The sequence below is a fragment of the Rhineura floridana genome, chromosome 7, assembly GCF_030035675.1.
Source record: "Rhineura floridana isolate rRhiFlo1 chromosome 7, rRhiFlo1.hap2, whole genome shotgun sequence".
In the NCBI taxonomy this organism is placed as follows: Eukaryota; Metazoa; Chordata; class Lepidosauria; order Squamata; family Rhineuridae; genus Rhineura; species Rhineura floridana.
The window spans coordinates 70,182,358-70,199,617 of NC_084486.1; the positions used below are offsets into that span (position 1 = coordinate 70,182,358).

A 17,260-nucleotide genomic window follows, 5' to 3' on the forward strand; every position below is an offset into this window, starting at 1 on the left:
CAATTCAAGGTGCTCACATTAGTGTGCATCTGCACTCTTGTATTCTTATCCACCAATCTTTCTAAGCATAGGTGCCCATACCTTGGAATGCTTTCTTATTCATCTTAACTGCAAGAGCCAATACATACTTGCATGGCTTTGTACAAATCTGCTCTGTTAACTGAAATCAAAGGGCCTTGTCATGTGATTTACGCTCATGTAAATAGGGCTATTGCAGGAGTTTGAAGAGCTAAAATACCGAAGTATAAAATCCATAACATTCTGGTGAGTCTTGGAATGTTTCTAAACAGCGCCTTTCTTGGAGTGATGGGGGAAGGGGGGAGAGGACAACATTTAGCTGTTTGAAAGCTTTTATAAATCAATGTCAGCTCATGCTAGGGCATAATCATCATAAAAAAAACCTGTATCAGCTGAAAAGACCCTTACTGTAAACATGTAATAGTGAATGACTAACACCTAGTTTCACAAATTATGGATCTGATTTCCCTCTTGGGATTGTAAGACCCCTACAACAGGACTGTGAGTTCTGGGAGTGATCAGCTGCTGCCAGAAGATGATCCTCAGATTAGTCATACCCCACTGGGAGTACTGTCTCTGGTGCTGAGACTTTAGACATGTGCTCTACAAGCAACAGTTCCATTTCTGCCTTCGTTACTGCCTTCTTGGTCAATTTTTAGAGCACAAAGTTGGACTTTTTTATTATACAAGATGGCAAGTGTGAGAAAGGGATTAATATTTCTTCTCAAAGAATATTTTATAGCTCTTTGTCATTATTCACAGATTCTTCAGGCAGAAGCAAGATGCACACTCTACAAGCAAAAAATCCCCAGCTATACCAATCAGCATGGTGTTGAAGGGCTTCAGAAAAGATAGAACCCATGTTCAAACACTGACATGTATTAGACGATTTGTGACATTGAGTTAACATTGTCCTCTTCATTAATTCTACCTATGTGTTTTCTCATGGATAAACTAAGTAAAAATCATGTAATCAACATGTTCTGTTTTTTTTCAGTCAGCAAGAACAAAAATGACATTTTTTTGTAGTTTTTTAATGCCATATTGGGTAGTTTGAGATTTTATTTCTTTTTCAAAAGTCCACTTGATTATATGCTCCCTAACCCAGATAAAATCCAGAAACTGATCCCTGAAATCTGGGCCCTTGGAACTTACAAAATTTGTACAACCTATTGGGACACTACACCTCTGTTTACACATCTGGTCATAACAGAGAAAGGACAGTTCATAGATGCTCTCACCTTCTACAGTACACTGTTGGGAACATATAGTCCAATTTGGCCTTTTCTTCCCTAGCTTCAAATTTAGTCCTCCATCTGTAGATCAAACATTTCACCTCCCCCCCCTTTTTTTCCTTACAGCTGAAGCTAGGATCTTCTGCAGGTATACATTTTACTGAATCTTCTCTTTTGAGCTAAAAGAATTCTTTTTGATTCCTCACCTGGAATAAGTGCCAACATGTTTTCCATCCTCTGTGAAATAAGAGTCATAGATCATGTGGAGGAGCCTGTGGCCCTCCAGTTGTTGAACTTCAATTCCCATCAGCCCTAGCCAACATGTCCCATGGTCAGGAATAATACTGAATTGTAGTTTAGCAAAAGCTGGAGGGCCATAACGTCCCCTCCTCTGCCATAAATGAAAGGCTAATTTGTATGAAGTATCAGAGAGTAGGGCTTTAAGAACACAAGAAGAGCTTGCTGGATCAATCCAATGGCCATCTACTCCAGCATCCTGTTCTCACAGAGAGTGTACAACAGCAGTCTTGAGATACCCAGTGACTCAGAGGACTAACTTCAGTGTAGACATATATAGGATCACACATAAATAATATAAATCTGTTAAGACGCTGTACACCAGGGTTGAAGAACCTATGATCCTCCAGATGTTGTTGGAAAATATAAATGGAAGGGTCAATGGTTGTGCCAAATCATATGAAAATAGCTTTTGTTAAAACCAGAAGCTAAGCCAAGGTTCAATAGCAGTTCATGAAATGAAAAATTATTTAAACATGTTGACTTATAGAGCATAGTTTCAAGTGTTCCTTAAACCATCTCAGAGATAGCAACATAGTAGGACCTGCATAGTTGCTTATGCTAGTGGTGGGGAACCTGCAGTCCTCCAGATGTTGGATGTCCTGTTAGCCCCAGCCAGCATGGCCAATGGTCGAGAATGATGGGAGTTGTAATCCAGCAACATTTTGAGAGCCACATGTTCACCACTCCTGATTTGCATTATTCTGGATATTCATATCAAACAATATTGATATCAAACCATATTTTTCTGCCTGTGTAATAAAGAGCACACATATATTAAATGTTCTTCCAGAACATCTGTACAAATGAAATTGTGCTGTGTACTAAATTATAATATAAAGCAGGTGGGGAACTAGATGGGTGTCACCATGAGGTCAGGTGAAGCATTCTCCTTTGCAGACTGGCTTGAATTCAAGCCGGTTTGCAAAGAAAAATAGTCATTTGGTAGCATGGTTTGATTTCAAACTACATAGGCAAAGGCAGCAACCATTGCAGTGCCAGCTGCATACTCTGCTTCTACACTGGCAAAGGAAGATTTTTTTCTTCTGGGCTTGTAAAAGCCAATCAGCTGTCGGTGCTTACAGTGAACTTCTCTTGCCATGGAACAATCAGGAGGGTCATATATATGTCAGGTGTTGGGCAGGTGGTTGTGGTTTGGGGGAAATAGTGTTACACACCAAATTAGGACCTCTTCTGGGCCTAATTTTGCCCATGAAGTGGAGGTTCCCCCATCTGAAGTCTAAACACAAACTACTCTTGCATCACTGCCACCTGCTATGCTTCCCTTATTCAATTCACATATCTGCTGTCACTTTTTTTCCTGCTTGTAACACATTTTCTTTGAATTAGTACACGTTTCCACTACTATTTTTCTGTTTCATGTATCACAATACCTTATCGTTTTCTAACAGAATCAAATGACTTTTTAAGGTCTAAATTACATTTTTTTGTAAATGACTCTAGAGTTTGGTCAGTTGATTGCCTAGTAATTGAATCAATGAATGAGCCCCAGCCAGCATGGCTAATGGTCAGGGATTATGGGAGTTGCAGTCCAGCAACTTCTGGAAGGCCATAGGTTCTCTATCCCTGCAATCACCCAATCAAGATGATTATTCCTTTTGCCGCAGCAACTACATAAATGGAAAATATAATAGTTGGGATGCTGTGCATCAAATCCAGAAAAGTAAGAAAACATATTTGTGCTTACCATTTTTTCTTCCTTGGCAGGTGGACTGCGCAAAAACAAGCACAGAGGAGCAAAGAGGATATCAATAATTCCTATAATAGTCATGAGCCATGGGAATCCAATTGCCTTTGCAATGGCACCACCAACAGATGGACCTTTGGGAAATGAAAATGTTTTTTTTAAAAAAAGTTTGAGGGCACATGCACAAGAAAGTAACCTAAAATACTATTAATTATGTCAGCACAATAAATATATGCGGTAACGCAGCCGAAGCTCTGCTCACGGCCAGAGTTTGATTCCAACAAAAGGAGGAAGTCGAATCTCCGGTAAAAGGGGTCAAGGTCCACTCAGCCTTCCATCCACCCGTGGTTGGTAAAATGAGTACCCGGCATATGCTTGGGGGGTAAAGAAAGGCCGGAGAAGGAACTGGCAATCCCACCCCATATATATGGTCTGCCTAGTAAACGTCACAAGACGTCACCCTAAGAGTCGGAAACGACTTGCACTACAAGTGCGGGGCCACCTTTACTTTTTTGAGTACCTGTGTTGAAAAATTGATTTTAAAAATGCCTTTTAAAGACAGTGAAAACATTGCTGGTTTAACATGGATTTAAAACTGGTCCCTAGAATGTTCTTGTTTCATTACCAAGCAAGAGGCTTAAGAGTAGTTCCCATAATTTTGGAAACTGAAGGGATATAAAGGCATTCTTCTGTCTCACCCCTTTTTCCTTCCACTATCAGCCACAAGTTAAAAGTCAGTTCTGGTTTCCTCTCTTTTTCTATAACCTTATCTCAGATAGCCTGTACAGCATGACTGAAGCTCTGTATGGTGCAGCTAAAATTGTCAATGGGAAAAGATCTTGGATACTATATTTCTTAAAGAATTGAAACCTCTCTTTGACTTTTTGTGGAAAGAATAAAGTAATGTTTATGAGATTTGATGATTAAGTAAGATAACTACTGGAGGAAAGTGATTTTATAATATGACTTAAGAGACAGGATTGTTATATATTATAGACTTATAACTGATTTGATCTTTGACAAATGGGAAGTCAATATTTTACTCTTTATTTTTTATTTTTGTTTTTTTTTTTCTTTTTTTCTTTTTGTTTAACTATTTTTGATTTTGTTTTTTGTCTTTGAATGTTTTATGATTTTGTCTTGTATGTTTTATGAAAATCTGAATAAAAACTATTGAAAAAAAAAAAAAAGGAAAAGATCTTGGATACTTCTTCTACACCTTCTTAGCACCTGCATATTCTATGCAGCAAAGCTACACTAATCCTGTAGCCTGCTAGGCAGTTGGCATTGCCAGCATTTGCTCCAAAGCCTTTGTAGTATATTTTTGGTAATGTTAGATGCATTACAAGATGCAAATCAAGCCCTTACCTAAAGCAAATCCCATACAAAATGCAACATCTGCAATCGCATAGACGCTTCCGTAGACTGAAACATGACGCAGATCAACAAGGTAACCCATAATAGGCATCATTGAAGAATCCACCATTCCTGATTATCAGATGGGGAGAAAACAAATGCTATTTTAAGCAAGACCTTCCATTTTTCTCTTTCCACATTTTATAATACTATTTAAAAGCCTGCGTACAGAATGAACAGATAATAGTGAACTAATTGCTCATTTTTATGGCCAATATATTGTGTTCTGTTTTACTTACATTGCCACAGAATGTGTGAGTTTTCTTTATTTCAGGAGGGTGCAGTTGTCCTAAACAAAAGATCTTCCAAAAACTGCTGAACCACCCTCTCTACAGTACAGTAGGGCCCCGCTTTATAGCACTTGGTTTTACGGCACTTCGCTAATGCGGCGGTCTCAATTAGATGCAATTAGACTAAAGCCCCATTCATACGGCGCTTGTTCCGCTTTTACAGTGGTTTTCGGGCGTTGCATGCCATTCTATTCAATGAGTTCCGCTTTCCAGCGGTTTTCACTTTTCAGCGGGGGTCCGGAACGTAACCCGCCGTATAAATGGGGCCCTACTGTACCTAATAAAACTATAATCTTGAACAGTCAACTCACCTTCCCCTGGCCCTTTTCTCCAGAACTTGAAAAATTATCTTCAGAGATCTTTTAAGACCTTCAAAAGAGGCCTTTTCAACTTATTCATTGTGTCAAAATACCAGTGGGTAACTAATAAAAAAGTTTTTGTTTTTTGCTGAATATCTAATTATTATGTCACCTGTCAACTCCTGCACTGTATAATATACTTATTTAACTTTACTGTGATCAGCACAGTCTATACATGCTTGCTTGAAATAAGATGCTATTGCCAGGCTATGGTCTGAAGGCACACGAGGCCAGCTCCCTGCTGAAGCTAAGCAGGGTCAGGTCTGGTCAGTGCCTGGATGGGGAACTGCCTGGGTACCATATGTAAGCCACCTTGGGTTTCTATGATGAAAAGAAAGGTGGGCTATAAATGTAATAAATAAATAAGTAGCTAGCTTGTATATTTGGTCTACCGTATATTCCGGCGTATAAGACGACTGGGCGTATAAGACGACCCCCGACTTTTGAGAAGATTTTCCTGGGTTAAAAAGTCGTCTTATACACCGGAATATACGGAATAAAAAAAAATCCAGAGGAGGGTTTGTCTTGAGCGCGATGGAGCCGGGCCGCGGGAAGCAGCACAGCTCAGTAGCACCCAGCGCCGCGTGCCAAGTCGGTGGCGATGTACGAGTTGTGCAAAAGTTGCACAGGAGGCGGAAGAATGAGAGACGCATCATCTACCAGCGCATTAGCTCCGCCAGGAGCCGCAGAAGCTGAGGGGGCCACCCAACAGCTGCCTAGCACATCCAGCTTAAGGCATCCAGCAACACCGCCTTCCCCTAGTGCATGTCTAACACCCAACATTACTCCACCCCCCTGACTCCCAGGGCTATAAAACAAAAATCTTGAATTCTTTTCTCCCTCCCCCTTCCCCTCCAGTTGCAACTTAGTAGCAGCAAGCAAATCTGCCGGGGAGGTAGAACAACTAATTCTTACGTTTAATAGCTCCCGGCTGCCCCAATATCTTCGAGCCTCCCTCGCCTGCAACTGAAGGAGCTGCTTCTCCACACTCCACCTCACGCCGTCGGCCAAAGCACGGCGGGGCCCGCCCACGGAAGAAACAACTTTCGCGGGGCATCAAAGAAAAGAATGGCACGAGAGCCCAGCCAGCGTTACCGACAGAAGCAAAATCGGGCCCAACCGAGTCTAAAAAAGGCAGAGGGCATGGAAACCGGAGAGTTTATCAACAATCGGGGTGTTCCTCTTCCCCCTTGGAAAGGGGACTGCAGAGAGGGTTTGGGGGCCAAGATCCTCCTCCTCCTCCTCCGTCGTCTTCTGAGTGACAAGAGTTTGGAAGGGAGGAGGCACTACCGACGCCGTGCTGAAGTAGTCGTAGTGCCATAACACCGGGAGGGGATACAACCACCAGCACCGCCGCTGCTGCAAAGGAAGAACCCCTCCCGCGGAGGAAGGAAAGTCACTGCCAACCCCATCCCTGCCAGATCCGCTTTTCCCTGGGACAGCGCGGTACTCATGTCCTCGGCTTCTCCACCCTTGCTACTCTCGGGATCAGGAGACCAGCGAGGCGAGGGCGCCTCTCCCTGACTTGCTCATACCGCAGCTGTTGGGAGGCTAGTTGACTGCCGCTGCTGCTGCACCCGGCGTATAAGACGACCCCCGACTTTTGAGAAGATTTTCCTGGGTTAAAAAGTCGTCTTATACGCCGGAATATACGGTATTTACTTAAACAAACCTGGATCTATTCATTCCTCGTGTTCATCTCAAGTAATACAAAATATTGCCTTTGAAAGGAATGTAATAGTAGGAAATTTATGTAAAACCTATACAAAAAAATATTTTGTATAATTTACAAAGGATTTTAGATGTTCTGACACCTCAAAAACTAAAGCCCAAGGCTAAGTCTTCACATATAGCGGAAGTCCTGCCCACTGCTGAGTGCAAGCGTTGACAGCACTGATCACCTGTTAGCAGTGGGAGGGGGAAGGATTCTGGATTCAGAGCCACCATCCCCCTAAGGCAATCATCTGTTAGGAAATGCACACATGCAGGCCCAATCCAGAAAAAATCTCCACATCCAGAGTCTGGGGAGCTTGCTTCCATGGAATGTTTAGACACATACATACACACCTACATAGAGTTTGATTGGGAAGGAGATTCACACATGAAAGTCTGCTGACTGGCCTTACTGGTTGGGGTGATATACTGTAATATAATAATTAAAATCTAGAACACAAGGCAAAGTATGGGAGGCAGCCTCCACAGGACGAACAGTTCTTTTTCCTTCCTTCCCTCTTCCCATCAGCCACTAACCTAGAGCATATGTGCCAACCATTGCTTGAAATGAGAGTCATGAATGTACCGCCCCTGTGCACACCCACACAAATGGACTGGGTGGATCTGCAGACATAGGTGAATTAATCATATTCATGGTTTTACCACTTAACTTCAGCAGAGTATTGTTTAGCTGGCTTCATGCCAACAAAATCCTGGCCATTATTAGTTTGGGTGATACAATTGTAATAGAAAAGAAATTTGGGTACTTGCTGTGAAAGTTCTCTGATGAGGTTAACGAGCCTTCCATCCACAAATGGGTTAAGTTCTCCTACCACCTGGGAGAGGCAAGGGACCATATGACCAGTTTTTTCTGCTCCTGCTGGTCCCTCACCAGTTTCCACTTGTGGCCAAATGGAAGAAGTTGTTGAAACGCAACTTAGAAAGACCATCAAGGAAGGAAAAGGCCTGGGCTTGAAAGAGTGCATGGAACCTTCCCTCAGCTATGGCACAGCACACCCTCACCAAAGCTGACAATAGCAGTGAAAGGAACATGTGCAATAGAGTTTAGAAAAGGAAGCACTGGCACCAGAGGAACTACTTTCCCAATGAGAACCCAAACTTCCTTTCTCTGGATGGGGTGAAGGAAGCATCCATCCATGAATGGGATGAAGCTCATTTGTGTGGAGTAGGAAGTGCCTGTGTTGCTAAATTGTGGGGGAGAGAACTTGCTGAACAACTCTTCCAAAGACTGCTTCCAAAGAAGCAAATGTATCTAGCCTTGTGGCAGGTGAATGTGGAAGGGAACTTCCAAATAGCTTCCCTACAAATGTCACCCAAGGAAGCACATTCAAAGAATGTTGCAGATGACAATCTAGTAGAGTGATCTATGACTATGCTGGTTTTAGGCATATTTAAGATGTCATAAACCAAGTGAATTCAGGCCTTAATCTAGGTAGCAATAGTGGAACTGGAGGCCTTCATCCCCAAAGACCTAGGATGGAAAGATACAAAGAAGTGCATAAAGATGGCTGGAAGAGGGCTAATGTTATTCCTATCTTCAAAAAGGGCAAAAAGGAGGATGCTGGCAACTACAGACCGGTCAGCCTGAAAATCCCTGTGAAAATTCAAGAGCAGATTATAAAGCGGGCAATCTGTAAACACTTTGAAACAATGCAGTGATTACGAGAAGCCAGAATGGATTTGTCAAGAACAATCTTATCTCATTTTTTTGGTCGGGTAAGCTCCCTGGTAGACAGTGGAAATGCTGTGGACATAATATATCTCGACTTCAGCAAAGCTTTTGACAAAGTGCCCCATGATATTCTGATTAGCAAGCTAGCTAAATGTGGGCTGGATGGAACAACTATCAGGTGGATTCACAGTTGGCTACAGAATCGCACTCAAAGAGTGCTTATCAATGCTGCCTTCTCAAACTGGTGGGAGGTAACAAGGAGGGTGACACAGGGCTAGGTCCTGGGCCCAGTGCTCTTCAACATTTTTATTATTGACTTGGATGAGGAGGTGCAGGAAACACTTTTCAGATCTGCAGATGATACAAAACTGGAAGAGAAACCAATATCCTGGAGGACAAAAACAAAATTTAAAGTGATCTTGACAGGCTGAAGCATTAGGCTGAAAAGAACAAAATGAAATTTAACAGGGATAAGTGCAAAGTTCTACACCCATGAAAAAGAAACTAAAGTGCACAATTATAAGATGGGGGGATACTTGGCTGGCAATACTACATGCAAGAAGGATCTTGGGATTGTTGTTGATCACAAGCTGAATATAAGCCAACAGTGCAATGCAGCTACAAAAAAGGCAAATGCTATATTAGGCTGCATTAACAGAAGTACAGTTTCCAAATCACATGCAGGACTAGCTCCCCTCTATTCAGCACTGGTTAGGTCTCATCTTGAGTACTGCATCTAGTTCTGGACACTGCACTTTAAGAAGGATGCAGACAAACAAACAGGTTCAGAGGAGGGCAACAAGGATGATCAAGAGACTGGAAACAAAGCCCTATGAGGAGAGACTGAAAGAACTAGGTATGTTTAGTTTTGAGAAGAGAAAGCTGAGAAGAATACTGTATGATAGCACTCTTCACATACTTGAAAGGTTGTCACAGAGGAGGGCCAGGATCTCTTCTTAATTGTCCCAGAGTACAGAACACGGAATAATAGGCTCAAGTTACAGGAAGCCAGATTTCAGCTGAATACCAGGAACAACTTCCTGTTAGAGCAGTACAACAATGGAACCAATTACCTATGGAGGTGGTGGGCTCTCCAACACTGGAGGCACTCAAGAGGCAGCTGGGCAGCCATCTGTCAGGTATGCTTTAAGCTGGATCCCTGCATTGAGTAGGGGGTTGGACTCGATGGCCATATAGGCCCCTTCCAACTCTACTATTCTATGACTCTAAGTAGGAAGTTGGATGGACGGAGTGAAGAAACATAAGCCTTAAGAGCTCTCTGCACGTTGAGGCTATGCCACGTCCTCTCTGAAGGATGGGAGGGTCTGGAGCAGAAAAAAGGCAGATGTAACTCCTGAAGCCAGTGAAAGAAGTTGTCCACTTTTGTCTGAAATTGTCAGGATGTATGGTTGGGATTCTGATGTTTCTGAGAATGAGCTAGGAGAGGGGGGCAGTTGGGCTGAGTCGTCTGGAGGGGAGGAGGAGGCTTCCCAGATAGAGGGGGAAAACCTTGAACAGGCAACAGACTCGTTTCCCACGCACTCCCCCCCTAGGAATGTGAAGCAGTTACAGACAGAGGGGGAGGAGGAGGGAGACCAAGGCCCTTCGGCTGCAGAGAAGGGTAGAGAGAAATCGCCTGAAGTGTTGGGGCAACCCCCCCACTCCCTACCATCCTTTCCGAATCAGAAGGGGAGGAGGTAGCCACCCCCCCATCGCCCCGCACCCGAAGACAGTTAAAAAGAAAAGAGGAGGGAAGGGGCGTAGATGTGGGCAATTTGAGGCGGAGCGAGAGAATTCGCGCCCGAAAGCCCCCTTGATAAGGGACAGGGAATGCTTGATACTCTGTTCTATCAACTCTCTTCCATGTCGCGGGTTTTGGTTCATGTTAAGAGTTCATGAGGCGGAGAAGCCTATGTTTGGAAATTACTCTAATAAAAACTGATTTGCTTTCATCAAGTGATTCTGTTCTTGAGTCCCAACCCGGGCACGACAGAAATGTTGGGTGCAACTGGAGGACGACTCTGTCCTTGTGGAAAATGCTGATATGCTTATCCACCAGTAAGACTCTCAGCTTAGGTACTCTCCAGGTTGTGGTACTGTCTGAGACAGAGTGAGATATCCTTAATTGGTTCAAATGGTGGAGCCATAAGAGCTTTAAGAACAGCTTGAAGGCTCCATGCAGGAAAAAAGTACATCATCAATGGACTCGGAGCAGCTGCGCCCTTCAGGAAGTGTCTGAAGCAGGGCCAGTGCTATCACTAGGCCAACTAGGCAGCCGCCTAGGGCACAGACCTCAGAGGGGCACAGAACTGACCTTTGAGGGGCACAGTTTTATACAGATTAGTTTTTTTAACCTTTGTAAAAATGCAACTGACAATTTATATTTTTTATTTTAAGATAAATACCACAACAGTGCAATGGAATAAAATTAACTACAACTCCCATCAGCCCCAGCCAGCATGGCCACTGATGGGAGTTGTAGTCCAAAAAAAGTAACTTTTCCAAGCTGTGGCTCTAACCCCGCCCTTTCAGGATTGTAGCCAATAGTGAAGCCAGGGTTGTGTTTTGCTGAGCCAGGCAGTGCCTAGACTTCATTGCAACATCAGAAAAGTCCGAGATTCTCAGTTTGAGTAAGTAAGATTGTAAGAATATGGCTTACAGTTTTTTTCCTCTTGTGTGCAACTTATGAGTCAGACCCTGGGGGCTATTGAAGAGGGCAGTGCTTTGAAAACCTTTGCAATATGAAAGTATTTAATCCAATACTTGCTTTCCATGTACCTGGAGTAAACTCCATTGAACTCCATTAGGAATTATATCCCACCTGTTCTGAGCCCATGGTTCTGAAACCCACTTTGCCAGACAGTCAACTCAATCTCTCTCTTTTAATCAGAACTATTTTATTAAACCAGAAAACACAAAGGTACACAGAAACTTCAAAGAAAGCGTACAGTCTTTGGGGATGGTGAACTCTGGCAGAGAAATATCTTCTGAGAGAGAGAGATAGGTAAAAAAGGAGTGCTGTCCCTCTGAGGCTACTAGGCCTGCTGCTAGCTTCACTCATGACTGAAACAAACTGAGGCAGGTTTTGGAGGGAAAACTAACTAACCAATTAAAGAGAGGGGTGATGTCACCTGACAGGAAGTTACTGTAAGGCTAAGGGAGCATAGAGACAGACCGCTAGAGTTCCATAACTCTAACCTAATAAATGCCTTATTTAGCACAACAGAAGGAGTCTCTCTATATACAATTCTAAACCCTGCGGAGGGAGCACACCGCCTTTCCTCTCAGTAGGAGCCCAGGACAGCAAACAAAAGCACTAAAAACACTTTAAACATCATAAAAACAGACTTTAAAACACTAGGCTCCTTTCTTCCTACAGAGGCCTTCTGGTGACTGGCCTAGCCTGAAGGCACTTAAACCCTTCTTGCCTAAAGCAAGTAGGCTAGATTGTTTGTGCAATTTTTGCATAATTTTTGTTATATCTTATAAATTTCTGATATTTTAGTTTTATTTTATATTTTGAAGAATTTTATCATTATTGAAGTAATTCATACATTAGAATTGTTTTTTATGTATATATGAAATAGACGGTAGAGTTAATTGGAGGTTATGTAATACACACACACACAAAGTGAAAATGCACTTAATTTTTAATCTTACAGTCACATCTTAATCTTATTTAGAAAATGTATTCATTTTCCTAGTGAGCTATGGCAGATAAAAAAAGACTATCTGGAGCTCAGTACCGCAGACGAAAGGCAGAAAAAGCTAAGGAGCAAGCAAAGCAAGAGGGGTTCTTCCTGAAATACCTTTGTACACAGAAAGCAATTGAAGAACAAGAATATTACTATACTCTTGTTGAAACTAGCACTGAGGGAGCTGAATGTGTTGCTCCTACTACAAATGATATAAACTCTACGACAGAAGTTTCACAAATTGGAGATATTTCTGGAAAACACACAGAAGAAAAAGAGGATGTCAAGAAAAGTGAGAGTACTGCAAAGTCTGCAAAAGAAGATGATATTGTGCCTGACTTGAATTACAGTGACCCTGCTAACTGGCCTAACTATTGCAATGATAATTTGCAACAGCTTATAATACAACATGGACCACAGCAGGTTGTATCACATTATTTTCCCAAAGACTCAAAAAACAGGTTTTCTCCTATACACTACAACAGAAGACTAGCAAATAGTGAAGAAGTGTGCCGTCAATGATTGATATATTCAACCTCAAAAGATGTGGTTTTTTGTTTTTGCTGTAAGTTGTTCAGCAAAAACAATAGTGGATCAACCCTACAAGAAACAGGTTCAAAAGACTGGAAGAACATTGGAGCAATTCTGTCTTCACATGAGAGGAATACTGACCATCTAGAAAACTATCAGACCTGGAGAGAACTTGAATTGCACTTATATAAAAGAAAAACTATTGATGATATTAACCAGCAGAAAATTAGGCAAGAAGAACAATATTGGCGACAAATCTTGGAACGCTTGATTGCTTTGGTCAGAGTTCTTGGCATGCAAAACTTGGCATTCCGTGGTACAACTGAAAAGTTGTACAGTGCTAGCAATGGAACTTTTTTGAAGTTTGTAGAAAATCTAGCCCTTTTTAATCCTGTCATGAATGAACATTTGTGCATAGTTAAAGATCAAGAAACAATGGTTCACTACCTAGGAAAAGATATCCAAAATGAGCTTATACAACTTCTAGCAGGTACTATAAAGCAGGACATTTTAGCACATGCAAACTCAGCCAAATGCTACTCGATTATTCTGGACTGCACACCTGATGTCAGTCATATTGAACAAATGACAATGATTGTACATTATGTTGATGTAATCAAACCATCAGATCATGAGATGTCTGAGCCTGAGGTTATCGTAAGAGAAAATTTCTTGGGATTTGTTCCGCTAAAGGAGACTACAGGTGCCTTTATGACAGAAACTCTTCTTGGACAGCTTGAGCAAATGGGATTACCAATTGAGAATCTGCATGGTCAAGGTTATGATAATGGGAGTAACATGAAAGGCAAAGAAAATGGCATACAAAAGAGAGTCCCGGAAATAAACCCACATGCCTTTTTTGTGCCCTGCAATGCACACTCTTTAAACTTGGTAGTCAATGATGCCGCTTAAGTGTTGTCTGGAAGCAACTAGTTTCTTCAGTTTGGTTCAACAGATCTATAATTATTTCTCTGCATCGACTCAGCATTGGCAAATTCTAACTAGCCATGTATCAGGCATAACTGTTAAGCCATTGAGCGAAACAAGATGGGAGAGTCGGATCGATGCTTTGAAACCACTGAGATATCATCTTGGTAGTATATATGATGCTTTAATAGAGATCTTTGATGACACAAGCCTAAAAGGTTTATCTGGAAATACTTCCCGAATTGAAGCTAAGGCCCTTGCTGATGCAATTTGTAAGTTCAAGTTTGTGGTATCCCTTGTTACATGGTACAACATCCTTTTTGAAGTCAATCTTGCAAGCAGGCTACTACAAAATAAAGAAGCTGATTTAAATTCAGCTACAAGTCAATTGCAAGTGACCAAGAATTACCTTGTGGGCTGCAGGTGCGATGAGGGTTTTCAACAAGTTTTGATAGATGCTACTGAGATTGCAAAGGAGCTAGAAATACTACCAAACTTTGAGACAAAACAGGTTAGAAAAAGGAGAAAGAAACAGCAGTTTGAGTATGAGGCCTAAGAATAGGCACCGCAAGATCCAAAGCAGAAATTCAAAGTAGGTTTCTACTATGCTGTCTTAGACATGGCCATACAATCTGTTGAAGAGAGATTCCAGCAGCTACAACAATATAATTCCCTATTTGGCTTCCTGTATGATATATACAGTATCAACAAAAAATCTACTGAAGATGTACTTAAGGCCTGCAAGAATTTGGAAAAATAACTGATGCACAATGGAAACAGAGATATTGATGCTGAAGAACTGTGCTGTGAACTTAGAGTGATAGTTCGAAGACTTCCAAAGTCTATGCCACCACAAGGAGTACTTCTCTTCATTCTACAACAAAAACTCCTGGATAATGTGCCTAATGTTTCTGTTGCTCTAAGGATCCTTCTCACACTTCCAGTGTCAGTGGCAAGTGGTGAACACAGTTTCTCAAAGCTCAAACTTATAAAAACTTACATATGCTCAACAATGCTGCATAAGAGACTAGTTGGCTTGGCAAGTATATCAATTGAACATGCCCAATCATCAGCACTTGATCTGAAGGAATTGGTGACAAAATTTGCAAAGGAAAAGGCACGCAAAGTGAGGTTTTGATGTGCCTGAAATTGAAACTTTTCAAAGACTTAAATTTTAACATCACAATTCACAAGATTATTCAAAATGATTTGTGTGCTAAAACATTTTCTTTTGTATCTGAGAAAGATAATCAAAGATTGTTGTATTACTTATTCTTGCAATTTAAAATAAATTTAGCAGTTTCAAGTTTTTTGCTTTTCATTTTTCTACAAGACATCTGTTTTTGAAAATTGAAGTTAGCAATTTTTTTTGGGGGGTGCAAGTAGTTAGCCTTTCCTAGGGCGCAAAATAGCCTGGCACCGGCACTGGTCTGAGGTGAGGGGCTGTAACCAGAGCGCCTTATCTTTCCCTTTGAAAGGATGGATAAGGCTGATGTCTGTTTGAGAAATGTATTGGGCTTCAGGCCTATATCAAAACCCTGTTGTGGGAAGCAAAAGAACCTGGAGATGCCAGCTGAAGAGGGATAAAGTTTCTTCCTGTTGCCCCACCCCTTTAAGGCTCTCCATGAAGCTTCATATATTCTGTTTATGGATGGCCAACAGGAAACTGGCATCATATCCACAATGTTGTGGTATATCTTAGGCTGAGAAAGATCTGCTTTTCAGTAGCCAGAAAGCTAGGCGAAGGCACTCAGTATTTGGCTGGAGCTTTGGACCCTAGCTGAGGAGCTCTGGAGACATGGGCAGGAAGAGAGGGCCTGATGTGAGGGCCAGGATCTTCAAGAATGAAGGCCTCTGGGGTCAATGGGGGGCAACCAGGATGTAGGTGACATTTTCTTACAGAATCTTGCAAACTCTGATAAACGGGAAGGGCATAGAGGAATCTCAGGGGCCACTGATGGTTGAGAGCTTTCTCCCTCTTCATTTGAGGAGACTGAAACCTTGTGTAGAAATAGAGGAGCTTGTGGTTTGTTGAGGATGCAAAAAGGTCCAGCATTGGAGTCCTGAAGTGATAGTCTGAAATGCTAGCTAAGACAGGGGCCATTCTCCTGGTGCAACTCCTTACTCTGCTGAGGAAACCTGCCTATGTACTGCAGATGCACTGGACGTGTTGGGCTGAGACTGAGAAGAGATGAATCTCCACAAAAGTGAGAAGGTCTGTTTCCACCTCTATAAGAAGGAGAAGAACACAGAATAAAAAATAGAGAGATATGTACCTGGTGGGCAAGAATCTAAACAGCAAAGGGACCAGCAAGAGCAGGAAATTACCTAAAATCTGGTCACATGGTTCCTTGCCTCTCCCAAGCAGGAGGAGGGCTTAACCCATTCATGGATGGATGCCTTTTCACACTATCCAGAGAAAATCTGTACCAATCTATTAACAAATATATTAAAATGTAGTTCTGTTATCAGGATAACATACATTTTCTGCAACTGCAATATTAAAATACAATATCAAAAACCAGTAACAAATCTTACGTGTTTTCCTTACCAATGGCAAATCCAACCCCAAAATTTGGTGCTATCAGTCCATATATATTTTTAGCAAGTGGTACCTGGAAAAAAAAAGAAACAAAATGAAACATCAGGCTAGATTGTACCATATGAACTTCATTCAATTACTGGCAAGTGCTTCTTTCATCTATCTATTCACTTTCTGTTTCTGGCACAATTGGTCAACTCATACAGAAATATAATTTAGCTAATATTATACTGCTTTTAGTGAACAATGACATTTACAATCTCTGTCTTGTTTAACCTCAAGAAAACTCTTTGCATAGTTTACTCTTAAGAAGTCTTCAAATATTGTGGAGACCCTAACTGTGTTAACATTTCACTGACACAAAAATAGTAAAGTATTTCATTCCCATCAAATGTGCCTCATCTCAATTCTGATTTTTGTGTGTGTTGAATTATCTCCCATGTTAGTGCGACACACACACAAAAAAGAACTGCTCAAATGTACTTCTGGTAGCCTAATCCTTTGCGTGTTTATATGGAAATCCCACTTCATTCAACAGAATTTACAAAGCCTAACAGAACAATCCCACCTACTGGGGGGCAGGGGAGAGCTCTGTGTCAGAGCTTTCACTACATCCAAACCCCTGCTGGCTAAGTGTATGATTCCCTCTAAGGAAAGGCTGGCATAGTTTTAGAGCCTTGTTAAAAGGGAATATTGGGGGAACAAGGGGGAATAGGATCCTATGGATCCATGGCCTCAACTGACATGCCCCCAATGTGTCCTGTTCCTGGCCCCATCACTGGCAGAGCTTTTTTTTCTGCCATACCAGAAAAGCCTTTGATGGCACACCCCTCCAC

General features: G+C 41.8%; 1 protein-coding gene across 7 annotated transcripts in view; it reads right to left on the reverse strand.

Annotated features, from left to right (window-relative positions):
• SLC18A2 (solute carrier family 18 member A2) overlaps window positions 1-17,260 on the reverse strand; it is a 102,503-nt gene that overhangs the window by 2,836 nt on the left and 82,407 nt on the right. For 5 of the 7 annotated variants that reach the window (XM_061635877.1, XM_061635880.1, XM_061635878.1 and 2 more), the window contains exons 13-15: window positions 16,434-16,497; window positions 4,627-4,746; window positions 3,259-3,392 (exon numbers count right to left, since the gene is read on the reverse strand). In XM_061635877.1, the coding sequence (XP_061491861.1) occupies window positions 3,259-3,392; window positions 4,627-4,746; window positions 16,434-16,497 (318 nt within the window). Of the gene's footprint in view, window positions 1-2,138; window positions 2,303-3,258; window positions 3,393-4,626; window positions 4,747-16,433; window positions 16,498-17,260 lie in introns of those variants that run through there. The other 2 variants (XM_061635881.1, XM_061635882.1) reach the window with 2 other exon arrangements.